This window comes from Coturnix japonica, unplaced genomic scaffold (assembly GCF_054131305.1).
Source record: "Coturnix japonica strain WE unplaced genomic scaffold, WE-NBRP24 Scf040, whole genome shotgun sequence".
NCBI classification, from domain to species: domain Eukaryota; kingdom Metazoa; phylum Chordata; class Aves; order Galliformes; family Phasianidae; genus Coturnix; species Coturnix japonica.
The window spans coordinates 3,408,799-3,425,165 of NW_028188943.1; the positions used below are offsets into that span (position 1 = coordinate 3,408,799).

General features: G+C 37.4%; 2 protein-coding genes across 2 annotated transcripts; both read left to right on the plus strand.

The window, feature by feature from the left end:
• The first annotated feature begins 415 nt into the window (after nucleotides 1-415).
• Nucleotides 416-9,553, plus strand: LOC146753023 (kinesin-like protein KIF20B). Its single transcript, XM_085531172.1, has 7 exons — nucleotides 416-699; nucleotides 1,329-1,595; nucleotides 3,360-3,627; nucleotides 4,123-4,184; nucleotides 4,385-4,504; nucleotides 5,715-5,910; nucleotides 8,352-9,553. Exons 2-7 carry the CDS (start codon nucleotides 1,563-1,565, stop codon nucleotides 8,711-8,713), a joined length of 1,041 nt encoding a protein of 346 aa, XP_085387298.1. The 5' UTR covers nucleotides 416-699; nucleotides 1,329-1,562; the 3' UTR covers nucleotides 8,714-9,553.
• A 1,400-nt stretch (nucleotides 9,554-10,953) lies between these two features.
• LOC146753024 (kinesin-like protein KIF20B) lies at nucleotides 10,954-14,986 on the plus strand. The gene is made up of 6 exons (XM_085531068.1): nucleotides 10,954-11,131; nucleotides 11,375-11,500; nucleotides 11,764-11,903; nucleotides 13,100-13,255; nucleotides 14,184-14,374; nucleotides 14,815-14,986. Exons 1-6 carry the CDS (start codon nucleotides 11,092-11,094, stop codon nucleotides 14,984-14,986), a joined length of 825 nt encoding a protein of 274 aa, XP_085387194.1. The 5' UTR covers nucleotides 10,954-11,091.
• The last annotated feature ends 1,381 nt before the right edge of the window (nucleotides 14,987-16,367 follow it).

Sequence of the window (16,367 nt, forward strand, 5' to 3'; positions counted from 1 at the left end):
TTGGAAATGGGCATCTCACTACAGCTTGTTCCATTAACAGTAAATCAGGAATACTCTGTTGAGGGAACTGTGGGAGCAAATATCCTCTAAGTATAAGCTGAAGGGATGGCCTTCACATCATCTAGCTGTACAACAAATTCCTATCTAGAACATGTGCATCTGAGAGCATCATCCGAGGCTCCCAGTGTGATGAGTGGAGAGAAGAAAGAGGCAGTTTTCAGACATGGTTCATCATCCTCAATTGGGTAGATTTAAGAGAGAATAAATGCTGCCTGGAATTCTATTGTCTGTACTTTGCAGATTACTGCTGGCTGTAGGATGGCGTCTGTTGCAAGTGCCTCTCTAACTTATCTCCAGCATGTAGATGCATGTATTTTGAGAGAGGCATCCTACCCTAACTGTATGTTACTCAAAAAGCAATGTTTTCTTCCAGGAAAACCTACTGAGGTTTCAAAACAGCTGGAGGATAAGACAGCAGCAGCAGGGCAGGACATCAGCCTGAGCTGTGAGCTGTCAAAACCGGATTTGAACATCAGGTGGTACAAGGATGGCAAAGCAATCAGAAAAAGCCAGAAGTACGACTTGCAGCAGGAGGGAAGTGGGCCATTCTGATCATCCATGACTCTACTGCCAAGGACAGTGGGGAGTACCCCTGTGAGACAGAGGACTCCATAACAAAAGCCAGGGTCACTGTGCAAGGTGAGTTGAAAAGCACACTGGGGATGGCATGTAGAGAAGTCGAGGTAAATATCTGCAGCCTGTGGGTGATGTTTTTCTCTTCTCTTTCCTTGAGCAGGATCAATTCTTAGTTTTCAGAAAATATGATGGATTAAAATCTTTTCCTTAAAATAATCTGGAAACCGAATGATTCTCCAGTGTGATGTGGATCTGGGCAGCCTGGTCTAGTGGTTGGTGGCCCCTTGACAGGGGGTTTAAAACTAGATGCTCTTTGAGGTCCTTTTCTTCTCAGGCCACTATATGATTCTGTGATCATTCTATGGTTCTATGATCTTGGTTGTTAGTGAGCCAAGAAAAGATGGCAATCTGAATTAGTCTATATTGAATATGTGTAATCAAAACTATATGCAGTTGATCAGATGAGATCCTACCAGCGCATGTATAATGGTATTGAACTTTCCAGATATCTACTGGAATTATCAAACCTATGTAAATGGGTGGACTCTGTGGTCTTCTTAGACTCTTTGCATCTCTATGTGATATTCTGAAATGAGGGCAAAGGAGATTCAAGACACCTCTGTATGCTTGGGACTTGTTGGGGTAACAAATCCCTTTGTCCTACACCCACATCCTTTTTTTTTTCCTTCCAGAAAAACCTAATTACTTTATCAAGGAACTTTCAGATGTGAAAATTGAAGAAAGTGGAAGTGCACTTTTTACATGTCAGAGCGAGAAAGCCGCATCCTTCGTCATATGGAGGAAAGGCATTGCTGAGCTCAGGCCTGGCAGGAAATACAAGAGGGCACAGAAAGGACAAGACCTGCAGCTGTGCATAAAAAATCTGGAGAAAAGTGACAGTGACGTGTACACCTGTGACATTGGTGATGCCCAGTCCAGAGCCAAGCTGGTTGTACAAGGTATGTGTGAGAGCCATATGACTGCGCATCCTGTTTCTCCACTACCAAGACATTATCCTGGTAGAATTTGTACATTTATGGCAGGTCTTTGGGGCTGCAGCTGTCTGGCCTGAATAGCGGTTCACAAGCCATGCACAGAGCAAGCTGCACGGAAAGGGAAAGAGCTACCGACTAGAGCAGTGCCATTGAGAACTTTATGTATCATTTAAAAACCAAAAATGCTGATGTACGGTGAGGCTGGTGACCCAGAAATCAGTGTGAACTTTCTATCTCTGACCTTTCTGAGTTACAGATAGTCCTCCAGAGTTCTAGGCAAAAATTCCCTTATGCTGCATTCTGGGTAGTTGTCACGGTTTAAACAAAAATCTACCTGTGTCCATGACAGGGGGGCCACAGGCAAGTGAGGTGCTAGAAGGAGCTGAACCTCTGTCCCAACTACTTCAGAAGCAGCCCAAACCCCCTCATACACAGCTAAGATCTCCTTCTCAGTTGGAGTGTAGCACTCCTCAGACCCTTTATATGCTCGACTCCAAAGTCCCGGGGGTTGGCCTTGGGTTTCTCCTGAAGCTCTTTGCCACAAACTCCAAGTGGGACCTTTCTCTCCAGCAGCAGTGTAGAGGATGTTCTTCACATCCTGTCCCGTCCGTACTGGCCCCAAGGCCACGGCACGGGCTATCTCTTGTTTTACCTGCTCAAAAGCCTGCTGCTGCTCAGGACCCCATGAGAAATTATTCTTCTTCCGTGTTACCTGATAGTGGGGGCTCACTATGTGGCTGTAGTTTGGGACATGCATTCTCCAAAAGCCCACTACTCCCAGAAAAGATTGGGTCTCTGTCTTGTTGGTGGGAGGAGACATAGCAGTGATTTTGTCAGTCACATCTGCTGGGATGTGTCGATGCCCATCTTGCCATTTTACACCTAAGAACTGGATTTCCTGGGCAGACCCCTTCACCTTGCTGCGCTTAATGGCAAAACCAGCTTGCAAAAGAATTTGGATTATCTGTTTTCTTTTCTTGAAAATCTCTGCTGCTGTATGGCCCCACACGACAATATCATCAATATACTGCAAGTGTTCGGGAGCAGTAAAATTATTCATGCTTTATATGATGTTATGATGTGGAATACTGATAGCAAAATTACAAAATTATTAAACCATGACACCCTGGTATTTTTCTTTTTTTTTTTCTTCAATATTTTTCTTTTTTTTTTTCTTAAATATTTTCCTTTTTACTATTTAAATGTTATGGGCACATCTTATAGAAACACAAGGCTGTTTACAAAGAAGTGCATGCTGTGTTGCTGTATGATGAGCAAGATACATCTATTCTTCATCTAGCAGGAATAGTTGCTGAGCCTTAAGAACAGTTTCAGAAAGCTTTGGGAATTTGGGCATTTTCCTTGTTTCTGCAACACAAAATGAAAATTTACGCTGTATACAAAGAAAAGGGGAGTCCAAACTTGTACGTTAAATTTGAAGGAGATCAATCTGGGGTAATATTTAAAAAAAAAAAAAAAAAAAAAAAAAGGGAGCGTGGTCATCAAATACTATAAAATATATTAGCTGTTACTAGAATGCCACTTATCTTCCCCCCATACGAATCACTGTCATGTTGTATGTGAATTTGTGAGGTGGGTTTTGAAGCTGAAATTAAAAACTTCTTGTATGGCTGTCTTCATAGTGGCTATCCAGACTATGTGTAGAAATAACAGCTATTATGTAGTCAGCTATTCACCAGTTTTAACTGATTATAAATTACGTTTCAGGGTGGAGAACATAGCATAGTGCCTGACACCTGTGTTGATCCTGAGGGCATTCTTGATTCTGTGCATTATGATGTCATGGATATTAAAGAGCAAGCTGAGGCAGCACATAGTTCCATTGTATCCCTGGAGGACCCGAAGGAAGGTATTGGCTGGTTTGAAAAGCATCTGGAGAAAACTAACTTTGAACTGATGGAGACCAAAGAAGAGCTAACAGAGAAAAACACCAAACTACTTAAAACTGAAGAAGAGCTGATGCAGAAGAACAGAGGTGAGTTATGTGATGTGAAAGGTAGAAGACAGAAATAGTTCATTAATCTAAAAGAGAAATAACCAGTTTGAGTAGGAATTAGAGGAGATGTTCTACCTTTGGAACCATAGCCTGTAGATAAGTGATAGTTTGTTCCTTGTGTATATTCAGGTTCAGCAATTCCACGGTTTTTGGTTATTTCTTTTCTTTTTTTCCCCCCCTCCTTTAAACTGCAACTAGCAGCTTTACGCTTTTGTAAGTATGGGGTTAAATGTCTATATCTTGATTTTTACTTTTATATTGTAATCTCTACTCTTCTTTATGTCTTGTTGATGCAATGTTTTCGTTCCAAGAAATATAGAAAACTTTTGAATCACTCCCAATAAGTGAAGACCACATGCAAATTAATTAATCTGTTCAAAAGCTACCTAAACGTTAGAATATCTGGAAAAATTGATTACTTAATAAACTATCTATTGGCTACTTATGTAATACAACCTTTTCTGTGTGTTACAGACTTTGAAATGCAGGTGATTAAATTGGATGAGTCTGTTGAGCAACTTAAAGAAGCAACTGAGGTAACTTTATCAAGATGTTGTGTAAAATTGTTTTAATACCAACTTGTGGTAGCTTAAAATGCTATTCCAGTAGGCTCCATTAATAGATTTCTTACCGAGCTTAGCTTAACTGAATTTGCCTTTAATGCATTGTGTAATTCAGCTACTTAACACTACATTAGAAACTGATGACTGAATTTTTTTTATTTTTTATTTCCAAGAAAATGAATGCACAAAATGAAAGGATTCGAGAGCTAATGGACATCGTGGTGCAGAAAGATGACATTATTACAGAGCTACAAGACTTAAAATCTCATTTAGAAGAAAAAGTAAAAGATTATGTGAGTTTTACACATCTCCGTATCCTTATACAAAAAAAGGAAAACACTAATTCTATGCTTGTAATCAACACATTTTTGGAAAACTGATTTTCTGTATGTAGCTGGTACTCGCTTGAAATTGTAAACAATTCAAATTTATCTGAAGGTAGTTGTTGTTAACACAAACAACAAAAATATCAGTGTGTTCCACTAACTCCTGCCTCACACTCCTACATCAGAGGAAGAGCAACAGTAAAAGTATGTTGAGTAGAGTTGGAAGTACGAGTATGAATGGTCAGGATATCTCCACGTTCTATGCAGTCCATAAAACTTTATCCTGACTAATGTACTGCGAGCTACTGAATATGTGAAGACTAGCTTGATTAAGTATGTGTGCATACCACTTCTGGTGGTTTTTGTTCATTTTTTGATGTTTGGTAGCCTGAAGTAACATTTATAGTTAATTCTGTCACTCAGATCTCTAACCTTGTAAGCTTAGCAACTTGACCCTTCTTAGTCTTTGACTGTCTGCATCACTGCAACTTAGTATTTCCATGGTGTTAAAGCTGACTGTGATGAGTAGTCATGTCCTCACCTATTACTTCTTCCAAGAACAAGGCTCCAACTCTATCTGTGAGATTGTGTGGCCTGAACACTTCTGGGGCTTTTCTTTTCATAAGTTACTAAAGATGAATAATCAGTCCTTGGCAGTGCCAGCATGGCTTAACAATTGTCATCTTGTAAGTAAGGAAGCTTCACTTGTGGTCAAGGACACAATCTAAAATATGCGTGACAGAGCTGACTAAGCTTTAAGGTTGGATTCTATCTGTCACGATGAAAGTGATTTTAGCAGCTTAGCAGAAGTGTGATGTGATGAACTTGTATGAGAGCTGACCATTTGCTCTTTGACCGTGTTTGTAATTTTGTTGACTTCTTGGAAACAGGAAATTCTTTGATAAACTGGTAAACTCTTGATTGTGTGCAAGTCTTTTACTTTGTAACCTGCTAGGCTCTTGCTTTCCCTTGTATACTCTACCGAGTATTGCACTTGTCATTATCTGAAGGTGTACTTGTTCTGTCTGCTATTGAAATTTGTAACTGATGTCTATAGAGTCACCGGGTAAATATTTTAGCTGTATGGTTTTGTGTAAATATTTGTCTACAGAAGATTACTGAGACTTAAGTGCTCCTTTTGTTAAGCTTCAATGTAACTGATCTTATATCAATACAGGAAAAGACTACCTACCATTTAACTACCATTAAAGCAGAACCGGCAGAAGAGAACACTAATAAAGGAACTGAAAGCAGCCAATTTTCAGTGCTTTCAGTTAAAGCACTGAAACAAGAGAAAACTGAGTTGGAAGTGGGAAGAAAGCGCAGTAATGATGAAGATAAGCCTACTGTGGAAGAGCCACCTCCAAAGAAAGGTACAGTTTCTTCCATCCTTGAACAGGGTGTCTTCCAAAACAATAAATTGCTTCCTATTCCGGATAGGAAACAAAAGGCTGTGAAGCGCGTTACCTTATGGTATAAGGAGAAAAGCCACTGTGTTAAACTGTAAATAGAAGTAACTGTTATGTAAATATCCCTTTTTCAGAAGGTCCTATGCTGTTCATTTTTGAATGCTTAAGAATAAAAGTTTTTTGCACTATTTTTTTACTTTTTTGCTGCTTTTTCCTCATCTGTTGATGAACTTGCAGATTTGGTAATAGTTTTAAAGCAGTTTCTTTAGGATTGTTTCAACTGCTGTTGCTGATCTTCTGAGTAGCATTAGCTGCTCAAGTGCTTTTGTTTGTTTGTTTGTTTTGTTTTTCCTGAAGCAACTATCAAAATTGTTGACGACCTGCTAATTGCTCGCTCATGGGCAATATTTGAGCAAAATGGTTTGGATAAGCTCTGATGCATTTAACTTCACTTCTGGGCACAGCTGAGCATCAGTGTTCCTAGAATTACGGAAGGCATATACAATGTAGAAGGGAAAATCTAAAACTTAGCTGTAGTCCCTTCCTTTCTTGTATTCCTCTTGCAAAATATGTGCAAGGGAGAAAGTCAAGGCCTTCTTTGGATGAGATGCTGTTCTTGGATGATTTGTCCCTGCTGCCTTTATTTGGCATAAATATTGAATCCTAATGTGACCACTGAATGGCATCACATATAAGCATCTTACCAGAGACTGAGGGAGGGATGTGGACTCCTCCATACTCCAAATAGTAGTGGGTTTGTTCTAATCATATGACCAAAGCTCTCATTTAAAAATTAATGACAGCAATGCTCCACATAGGAATTAAAATGGGTAGCTGATAGTCACAATGTCAGCATGAAGTTTTCGGTTAAGAAGTACTGAGTATTCAATCATGTTAAAATTTTCTTCTATTTGTGAGTATTAATAGCGTCCAATTTCAAAAAACTCTTAATATATATTCTTTAGCTGTGTTAAATATACACAGTAGAACAATGAGCACAGGTATGTTGTGCTGGTTCTTTTGTAGAATTAGTTATATAAGTAGCACGAGCAAAAGTGTTTTAGGAGATGCTAGGTTATCTCAGCTTAAAGTTCAGGGTCTTTACACCATTCTCTGAGCTTTTAGGTCTTGTTTCCTATGCTCTGTAATAATGCTTTTTCCCTACTTCCTGTGTAAGGAGCTTCTAGACTGAACATTACAAATCTTCTCCCTAGTCTTATTTATCTTGCTTTAGTGCTTGCTTGTTGTTTTCAGCATAAAGTGTTTAGATTACTTATAAATCATATTCCCCTCACTAGTGTTGCTGGGAGCAGCAATCAAAACCAAAACCTGGTTTGGGGTGGAATATGCCACTGCTGTTTCTTCATTATGACTTTTAAATCAGTTGAGGGCTGTATATAAAACTCCTTAGATGAGTTAAGAGGCTGTTTCCATGCAGTACATGTGAATCTGTATGTAATGCAGGCTGCACGTGGGCACTATAAAATTCTGCATTGTAGTAATAAAAGGACTGTACAAGAATCACCATTGAATATATTGTTGTGGTGACCCAATCCCTAGTAAGTCTTGACTTATATTTATTTTTTTTAATACTTAAAGTATGCATATTATGGAATGGACATAACTGGATTCTAAAGCAATGATGAAATACAGCAGAAGTCGCTTTTGATAGAAAGAAAATGCATGTGATTTTAGCTAATTGCTCACCAGTTAAAGAAAAAAACAGCCCCAAGCTAATGGAATATTTATGGAAACTTGAATCTGCAAATTTGTACAACTTTACGAGTGAACTTCATATACAAAAGAGTAAGTGTGGACAGAAGTAGGAATCCTCATATTTTGTTTAGAGATCAACTGAATAAGAGAGACAGATATCAACACTTAAGTGATCAACTTGTCCAGGGTTTTATCTTTCTTTTAAAAGTAAGAGGACTGTGAGTTGGAATGAAATTTCTTAGAGAACTGTTTATCTACCATTTAGATGTAGATGGAGTGATTCCTGGCTGCCTTATAGGGATTGCTGAAGCAGGGAAGATAGAAAGAATATAGCTGTGAATTATCTATCTCGTTCCCATGTTTCTTAAATCTAATTAGATTTTCTACTGGTGTGGAGTGGAAGGTTTGAGTAGTGCCATGGTAAAAGTGATCTTACAGACTGAAAACCTTTTGCTGTTAATTCTGTATAGAAATCTGAGGCACCTGATTACGTGTTCAGAGGACTTTAATTCCTTCACTAGTATCAAATACTATGTGATGTGAGGGCATAGCTTGCATATTACGACAGTGTTTCACTTAGAAGTTGCTACTTGGTGTTGTGAACTGCTGTGTAATAATGATTTTAATCAATCTGAGCTACATTCCTTTTCCCTTTTTTTTTTTGGTTTGTTTGTTTGTTTGTTTTACAGTAGTTGTAAATGAGAGAAAGAAAAAGAACACTGTAGAGCAAAAGAAAATTGAACACATGAAACAAAAGTGCTCCGCGTACCGAAAGGAAGTACTAGCACTGAGGGAAAGAACTGAAATCTTGGAACATCATTTAACTGTGCTTGAAGAACAATGCAGAAGAGAAAAAAATAAAAAAGAAGATTTCAGTAAGCAGGTAACAAGCCTGCGTATTGAGCTTTCTTTTTCTGAAGAAACAGCTGATGCCCTCCGTGAACAAATTCTGCAGGGTCAAGCTGACTATCGGGAAATTGCTTCTGAACTGGATGAACAGAAATCTATAAATATGACACTAGAAGACAAAAATGCCCAACTAACAACATAGAAGTTGCCAAAGAATGTATAATTGATAAAGTGTCACAAGTAAAAGAAATGCGGACCAAATTAGATGAATTATACAAATGTCACTTAGAGTTTCACGCCATCGGTACTGACTTTGTCAGTGTAAAGGATTCCTCAGACTCTGAAAAAGATGAGCCAGGGACATCTCAAATTAGTTCTGCATGCATTCAGTCACAGACTTCTTCCATCTCAGATCTTGTGCAGGACCTCTCCTTTAACTATAGTCTTGAAAGGATTTGGGAAGTATGCAGAAGTATTGTTGATGTTTCCTCACAAAAAAGTCAGCACATCAAAGCACTGCTTCAAGACAATGAAAACCTAAAGGCGGGACTGAATAATGCTGAAAATCATAATCGTCAACTTGTAATGAAGCTATGTGAGATTACAACTCACACTAGTCAGGAAGAAGATCTTGTGAATCAGTTACATGAGCAAATAGAAAAGAAAACTCAGGAGTTTGAAGAAAAGACTGCAGAAGATCAGAGAGTGATTGCAAAACTTCAGGAGGAAGTTGCCAACTGTGAGGTAAAAATAAGAGAGCTTGAATATCGCCTGGAGGCTTCCAAGACAATTGAAGACAATGTGTCAAAACTCAATGAATTACTTAAAGAAAAAGAATCTATTATTGTTAATCTAGAGACAGTTACAGCAACTCTGCAGGAGAAGTCTGCAAATGCAGACAAAAAGTTTGAAGAGTTAAGTAGCAAAGAAGCAAATCTGATTCAAGAAGTTCTGCAGCTTAAAAACAGCTTGGAGCAGATGAAACACTCTCTTCGGGAAAAGGAAAAGAGTGAAATGGAGAAAGTGCAACGTATAGAATCGTAAGTAACCACTGAGTTAACTTAGAGCCCTTTGAGAATGAACTAGAGTTAAAAATAGTTAATGGGAACATCCCTTCGACTTAATGCATCTGCATGCTTATCAATGGCCAAACTACTACTTTAGGATGCTTTGGTATGCTACTTGAGTTCCAAGGGAAAACAGGAGTGTGCAAGGAAATAAAGAATAATATGGGGATTTCTGGTGGTTTTGTTGTCCATCCCTCAGAATAGCATCTGAATAATTTATTGCTTCAGCATCTGATTATGAGAAGCAAGCTGAAATTCAAAAGTAATTGTTTAAATCTTGTCACTGGTCTAGATAGATTTAAGAGTCTATTTACAAATAGAAACCAACAGGCAGGGCATGGATTAAGCTGTAATTGCTGTTTCCATGAGATGTGTAACAGTAATGTTCTTTGTCTCTTTATTTTTAACATAAGGCTAGAAAATATTCTTTCTGAGAGTTCTGCCCTTGTACTGAATTTGAAAAAAGATTTGCAGAGGAAAGAAGAAGAGTATGCAGATCTAAAAGACAAACATTCTGATGCCAAGAAACAAATTCAGCAAGTACAAAGCGAGGTTTGTAACTCCAAAGCCTAAAACCTAAGTCTTGTGAAAAAACGCTGATAACTGGGAAGAAGAATGCTATTTACTTGAAGAGAAATAGACTAATTTCCAGAGGCTCTTTAATATAAGCATGTATATTTTTTTTCTTCAATTTCAGCTTCAGTGATGTTAATAGTTAAAATTTAATTATTAAACAAGAAGATATCTTAAAACCCATTTTGCAGGATCTTAGTCTGCAAGTTTATTGGGTGTGCTTGGGGTGGAAAATTGAAGCTTAAAAATGAATTCATGTCTTCCTTGGTAACCTTGCACTTGCTGTCGTTTTCCTACTCAGCACTTGTTTGTGAATTCCTCTTTATTTAACAAAGAAGTATTTGGCCAGGTTGGATTACAGAAGTCTTTTAATGAACCGTGAGCTGTGCTTACATTACAGGTGTCCACGATGCGTTCTGTGGAGGAATCCCTCAGGAACAGGATGGATGAACTTGAAAGGATTAATAACCAGTTTAAGGATGAGCTGGATTATAAAGACTATACTATCCAACAACTTAAACAGGTATTTTTCATGCTCTTATTTTTTATTAAATGAATGATGCAGGTTTTCCAAGCAACAGGAAAAAGGTCAAAAAAAAAAAAAATTGGAGCAAAATGAAAGTGGCCAACTGAAATTAGCGGTAGACCATGAAAGATATTCAAATAATTAGTCACTACAGAGCATTGGCAGATTGCTTTAAATACAATAATCTGCATAGTAAATACATATGTAATACATGCATGTAACCTGATCTTGTTGAGTGACATCACGATATGTTAATTGAAATGTCTTACCATAAACTCTTTATATCAGCTTGAGTCCTTATTTATGCTATATGAAAAGCTTATTAATTCTAGGCTGTCTTAAAGATTCTGCTTGTTTTTACTGTGTATGCTTTTCTTTCAACATGAAATATAGGAGCTGGTGGAAACTGAGAGGATGGAAGATATCTCCAAAGACTATGACCAACTATGTGACGGTCAGCCATTATTTGTGTGTGTGTGTGTGTGTGTGTGGAATATCCGTGTAAATGTTGTCACATTGCTAATGACTTTGAGTCTTCTGTGTTTCGATTTTAAAACATGTCTGCATATATTTGTATGTAAATATTTCAATGGAGATGCTCTATTTCTTTTAAAAGAGCTTTTGGTCATGGGAGAATCTTGATTTGAGAATAATGGGAGCTAGTAGGGAGTTCATCTGTAAATTTTCAAACCTTCAGATCTGTGTGCAAGGGATAGAACAATTGAAGTTATGCGGATGACATTAGAAGAACAAGAGGAAATGCAGCTTGAACAAGATGAAATGCTTCAAGCTCAGTTAGAAGAGAACCAAAAATTAGCTTCAGGTAATCTTTCCAGGGAAAGGGAGCAGGGATGCAAAAGGGGTTTAGACGTACTGTGATAACCACTTCCATTTTCATGTGACTGTTACTTAGGCATTAACGTTCCATAGTAAACAACAAATCTCTTGTAGTTAAAGGCTTCTGTTATTTCTTTATGTCTGTAGCAGATAAAACTGAAGCAGCTTTAGTAAAAAGTCATTGGTGTGGTATTTCAAATATATATTTGAAATGATATGCTATCTAACCTCATTTTGTGTATTGAGTAGAACTGATTGCATGGAAACACAAATACAGTGAACTGGAATACCAGAGCAATAGTGACTGGCAGCAAAAGAACAACGAAAGTGATGAGGCAAATTTGAATGAAAACAATACAGAATTAATAAAGCTGCAAAAAGAGCTGGAGGTAACTTAACTTCAAAGTTGTAACTTGATAAAGTAAACTGTTATATTGATTACAGAAACTTCCTGTAAAAGCTGCAGTGCAACATGCAATAGGGACCAGGTGCAGCTTTTTTGTGGTACGTTAAGAATGGCATCACTGATGCCCCCATAGTATAGGAAGTGTAGCCTTCCCTACATTATGCTGCCATGAGCAGTGCTTCTTTTGCTGGCCTCTGAACAGTTAGTTGTCTTATCCCATCTGATCTTATTTTTTGTTGTTGATGTTTGTTTGTTTTTTTAAATAAAAGTAATGGGCTGGCAGTGGGAGTTTTCTAAGTGAGTATACAATAGGTTACATTCACTCTGTTAGTGGAATGGTTCTGAACTTCTTTCCTCCTTCACCTTGAGTAAGCTTATTCATGATATTTTTTTTAATGCGCAGAGCCAATTCACTTTTTCAAGAAGAGGGGAAAGTTGAACATTCATTGCTTCATTCTATACCACGTCAATGTGCTATAAGCAGAGTATGCTTATACAATTGTTGTTTGCAAGAAAGGAATACTAACTCAAAGCAAATTGTAACTTACAATGTATTTGTCAAAACTGTTTTCTGTTAGTTGCTCGGGCAACTAATATAAGCTATCGAAATCATCATCTAACTTTATCACCAGGAAGCCTTTTTTGTTGGGCTGCGGGTCTACTAATTTTCCTTGGTTAAAAGACTTTTATTTTTTCCAAGCAGTTTCTCAGGTGCTCTGTCCTATATATGAGAATGTCTGCCAGTAGGTTTGATAGGAAAGGAGACTACTCCTACAGTGTAAACTGTGTTGCTTTTCTTTGTCTTTCAACCCTAAAGGAGCTGCAAGTTTTTCTACAACTGCTGCAAGGCAGCGTAAAGTGTTAGAAGTTTTTAAGTTAAAAGAGTTTTTCTTATACTGACTTTTGGTGTAAGTTCTGTAAAGCTTGTGTGAACATTTATAAAGAAAAAGAGATGTTTTATGGAGGCTCTCCAGTCTGAATAAGAAATACTGGAAATGATTATTTTTTAATGGAAAAGAACTAATGATTATCCAATACCTGCCTTTGGGAATATTCTGTAGTAAAAACTGCTAATGTTTCTGTTATCTTGCAGAAACAAGTCTATTTAATGATGACCTGGCTTTTAAGACTTTTATTCCTTAATGACTCACTATTTCATTTTTGGTTTCTTTGAAATAGGAAAGTGAGACTAAGTATCAAACTGATAGAAAAAAGTGGCTGGAGGAGAAAGAAGAGCTTCTAAATCAGATAAAAGAAGCAGAGAATCTTCGCAACAAAGAAATGAAACAATTTGCTGAGGACCGACAACATTATGGAAAGCAACAAGCAGAAATCGTAAGTGATGAGGTCCTGGCAGAGTTGTCTGGTGCCTGTAGTTTGGAGACAACTACATACCAAGTATTAACAGTAAGGGTGCATAAGAGCAGCTTGTCCAAGTCCCCTTGCTTTCTTATGTGGCAAAGCCCATATGAGAACTGCTTGATTTGGAAAAGGAAGGAATGGGGGGGCCACAAAAAGAAAGATCTTTCATAAGTGCATAATGAAATGTCACGTATGTGGGACATCAATAAGAAAATTACAGTTGAAAAATAGATCACTATTTAATGAGGCTAAGAAAGTATTTTGTACAATAGCTTTTGTTTGTTCTCTTTTCTGCAAAGCAGAAGGCCTTTAAGCCTTTATAAGGAAGAAAAGGCAATTGAGTTTCTAAAGAAACCCCACAAACTTCTCTCCAGATACTGAATAAAAATACTTGGTCAAACGGCCACAGTTTTGCTCCTTTATCACTTTCCAAATAGTGACTGATAACAAAGTCACTAGACTTACTTGAGCTGTTTGCTGGGCTCTTGTCATGTAACTTCTTAAACATGTGAATCTGTACATTCTGCAAAGCTTTTTTTACATCTGGAAGTAGTTAGTCCCGACTTTCTGGACCTGCAAGCAGCATAGAAGGATGTGAGGAGCTTAGTATTATTATCACTTTGTGACTTTATTTTCCTAAAGCTCATTACTAATCATTAAATGAGCAAATTGAAGTTGTTAAATAATACTAATATTTTTTCACAAGGAGAGTAATGTAGGTTGTCTAATAGAAGCATGGTTTTGCTTCTGTAAGATTGTAGTGCAACTAGTTCTAGAGCTCCTGTGGATCTTGAAGAGATCATACATTTACTAAGACTGTAAAACGGTGCTAACTACCGAAGTGTTAGAACAGTTCAGTGTGTAGTAGGTGATGTTCACTGTTCATCTGTTCTTCTTTTAGGAAAGACTTGTTGCCCAGCTGGAGGAAAAGGACCATAATCTTCAAAAGTGGCGTGAGGAGAGAGATCAGTTAGTAGAAGCTTTGGAAGAACAGCTCAAAAGTTTGGCTTTAAATGAAAGCTTGGAGCAGATGAAACATTCTCTTCGGGAAAAGGAAAAGAGTGAAATGGAGAAAGTGCAACGTATAGAATCGTAAGTAACCACTGAGTTAACTTAGAGCCCTTTGAGAATGAACTAGAGTTAAAAATAGTTAATGGGAACATCCCTTTGACTTAATGCATTTGCATGCTTATCAATGGCCAAACTACTACTTTAGGGTGCTTTGGTATGCTACTTGAGTTCCAAGGGAAAACAGGAGTGTGCAAGGAAATGAAGAATAATATGGGGATTGCTGGTGCTTTTGTTGTACATCTCTCAGAATAGCATCTGAATAATTTATTGCTTCAGCATCTGATTATGAGAAGCAAGCTGAAATTCAAAAGTAATTGTTTAAATCTTGTCACTGGTCTAGATAGATTTAAGAGTCTATTTACAAATAGAAACCAACAGGCAGGGCATGGATTAAGCTGTAATTGCTGTTTCCATGAGATGTGTAACAGTAATGTTCTTTGTCTCTTTATTTTTAACATAAGGCTAGAAAATATTCTTTCTGAGAGTTCTGCCCTTGTACTGAATTTGAAAAAAGATTTGCAGAGGAAAGAAGAAGAGTATGCAGATCTAAAAGACAAACATTCTGATGCCGAGAAACAAATTCAGCAAGTACAAAGCGAGGTTTGTAGTCAACTGAGATATTTTTTTCTGTAAGATTATGCTTGGCTTTCTGCTGTTAAAACTTCTCAAACTTTAACTATGAAGCTGGAAATTTCACACTAGTGTGGCTAGCAGCAAATCTTAGGTAAAGTTGCCATTGAAGCTCTAGAGGGGACCAGAAGTTAAAACATGGTTTCGCATAGATAATGAACAGAGGAAAGTAAAGTTGGTTGGTAGTCTGGAATAAGGTTTGTGAAGAGAATAGCTAATCTGCCTCTGGAGGGGACTTGTTATTATCTCTACGTTACTGGTGACTTGCCATTGGTATCCGTGGTAACTCCAAAGCCTAAAACCTAAGTCTTGTGAAAAAACGCTGATAACTGGGAAGAAGAATGCTATTTACTTGAAGAGAAATAGACTAATTCCCAGAGGCTCTTTAATATAAGCATGTATATTTTTTTTCTTCAATTTCAGCTTCAGTGATGTTAATAGTTAAAATTTAATTATTAAACAAGTAGATATTTTAAAACCCATTTTGCAGGATCTTAGTCTGCAAGTTTATTGGGTGTGCTTGGGGTGGAAAATTGAAGCTTAAAAATGAATTCATGTCTTCCTTGGTAACCTTGCACTTGCTGTCGTTTTCCTACTCAGCACTTGTTTGTGAATTCCTCTTTATTTAACAAAGAAGTATTTGGCCAGGTTGGATTACAGAAGTCTTTTAATGAACCGTGAGCTGTGCTTACATTACAGGTGTCCACGATGCGTTCTGTGGAGGAATCCCTCAGGAACAGGATGGATGAACTTGAAAGGATTAATAACCAGTTTAAGGATGAGCTGGATTATAAAGACTATACTATCCAACAACTTAAACAGGTATTTTTCATGCTCTTATTTTTTATTAAATGAATGATGCAGGTTTTCCAAGCAACAGGAAAAAGGTCAAAAAAAAAAAAAAATTGGAGCAAAATGAAAGTGGCCAACTGAAATTAGTGGTAGACCATGAAAGATATTCAAATAATTAGTCACTACAGAGCACTGGCAGATTGCTTTAAATACAATAATCTGCATAGTAAATACATATATAATACATGCATATAACCTGATCTTGTTGAGTGACATCACAATATGTTAATTGAAATGTCTTACCATAAACTCTTTTTATCAGCTTGAGTCCTAATTTATGCTATATTGAAAAACTTATTAATTCTAATCTGTCTTAAAGATTCTGCTTGTTTCTACTGTGTATGCTTTTCTTTCAGAATGAAATATATGAGCTGGAGGAAAAGGACCATAATATTCAAAAGTGGCGTGAGGAGAGAGATCAGTTAGTAGAAGCTTTGGAAGAACAGCTCAAAACTTTGGCTTCTATTGCCATACAAAAAGAGACAGAAATAGCAGAACTGAGACAATCTGCCTTAAAGGATTCAAGCAAGGT

Excerpts from the sequence above, each read along its gene's own strand:
- LOC146753023 (XM_085531172.1), top strand. The coding sequence starts at position 1,563 with ATGCCCAGTCCAGAGCCAAGCTGGTTGTACAAG. Across the intron at positions 4,185-4,384 it reads AACTTAAAGAAGCAACTGAG|AAAATGAATGCACAAAATGA; the intron begins GTAACTTTATCA and ends TTTATTTCCAAG. Across the intron at positions 5,911-8,351 it reads AGAGCCACCTCCAAAGAAAG|TAGTTGTAAATGAGAGAAAG; the intron begins GTACAGTTTCTT and ends TTTGTTTTACAG.
- LOC146753024 (XM_085531068.1), top strand. The coding sequence starts at position 11,092 with ATGGAAGATATCTCCAAAGACTATGACCAACTATGTGACG. Across the intron at positions 11,132-11,374 it reads CTATGACCAACTATGTGACG|ATCTGTGTGCAAGGGATAGA; the intron begins GTCAGCCATTAT and ends TCAAACCTTCAG. Across the intron at positions 11,501-11,763 it reads GAACCAAAAATTAGCTTCAG|AACTGATTGCATGGAAACAC; the intron begins GTAATCTTTCCA and ends TGTATTGAGTAG.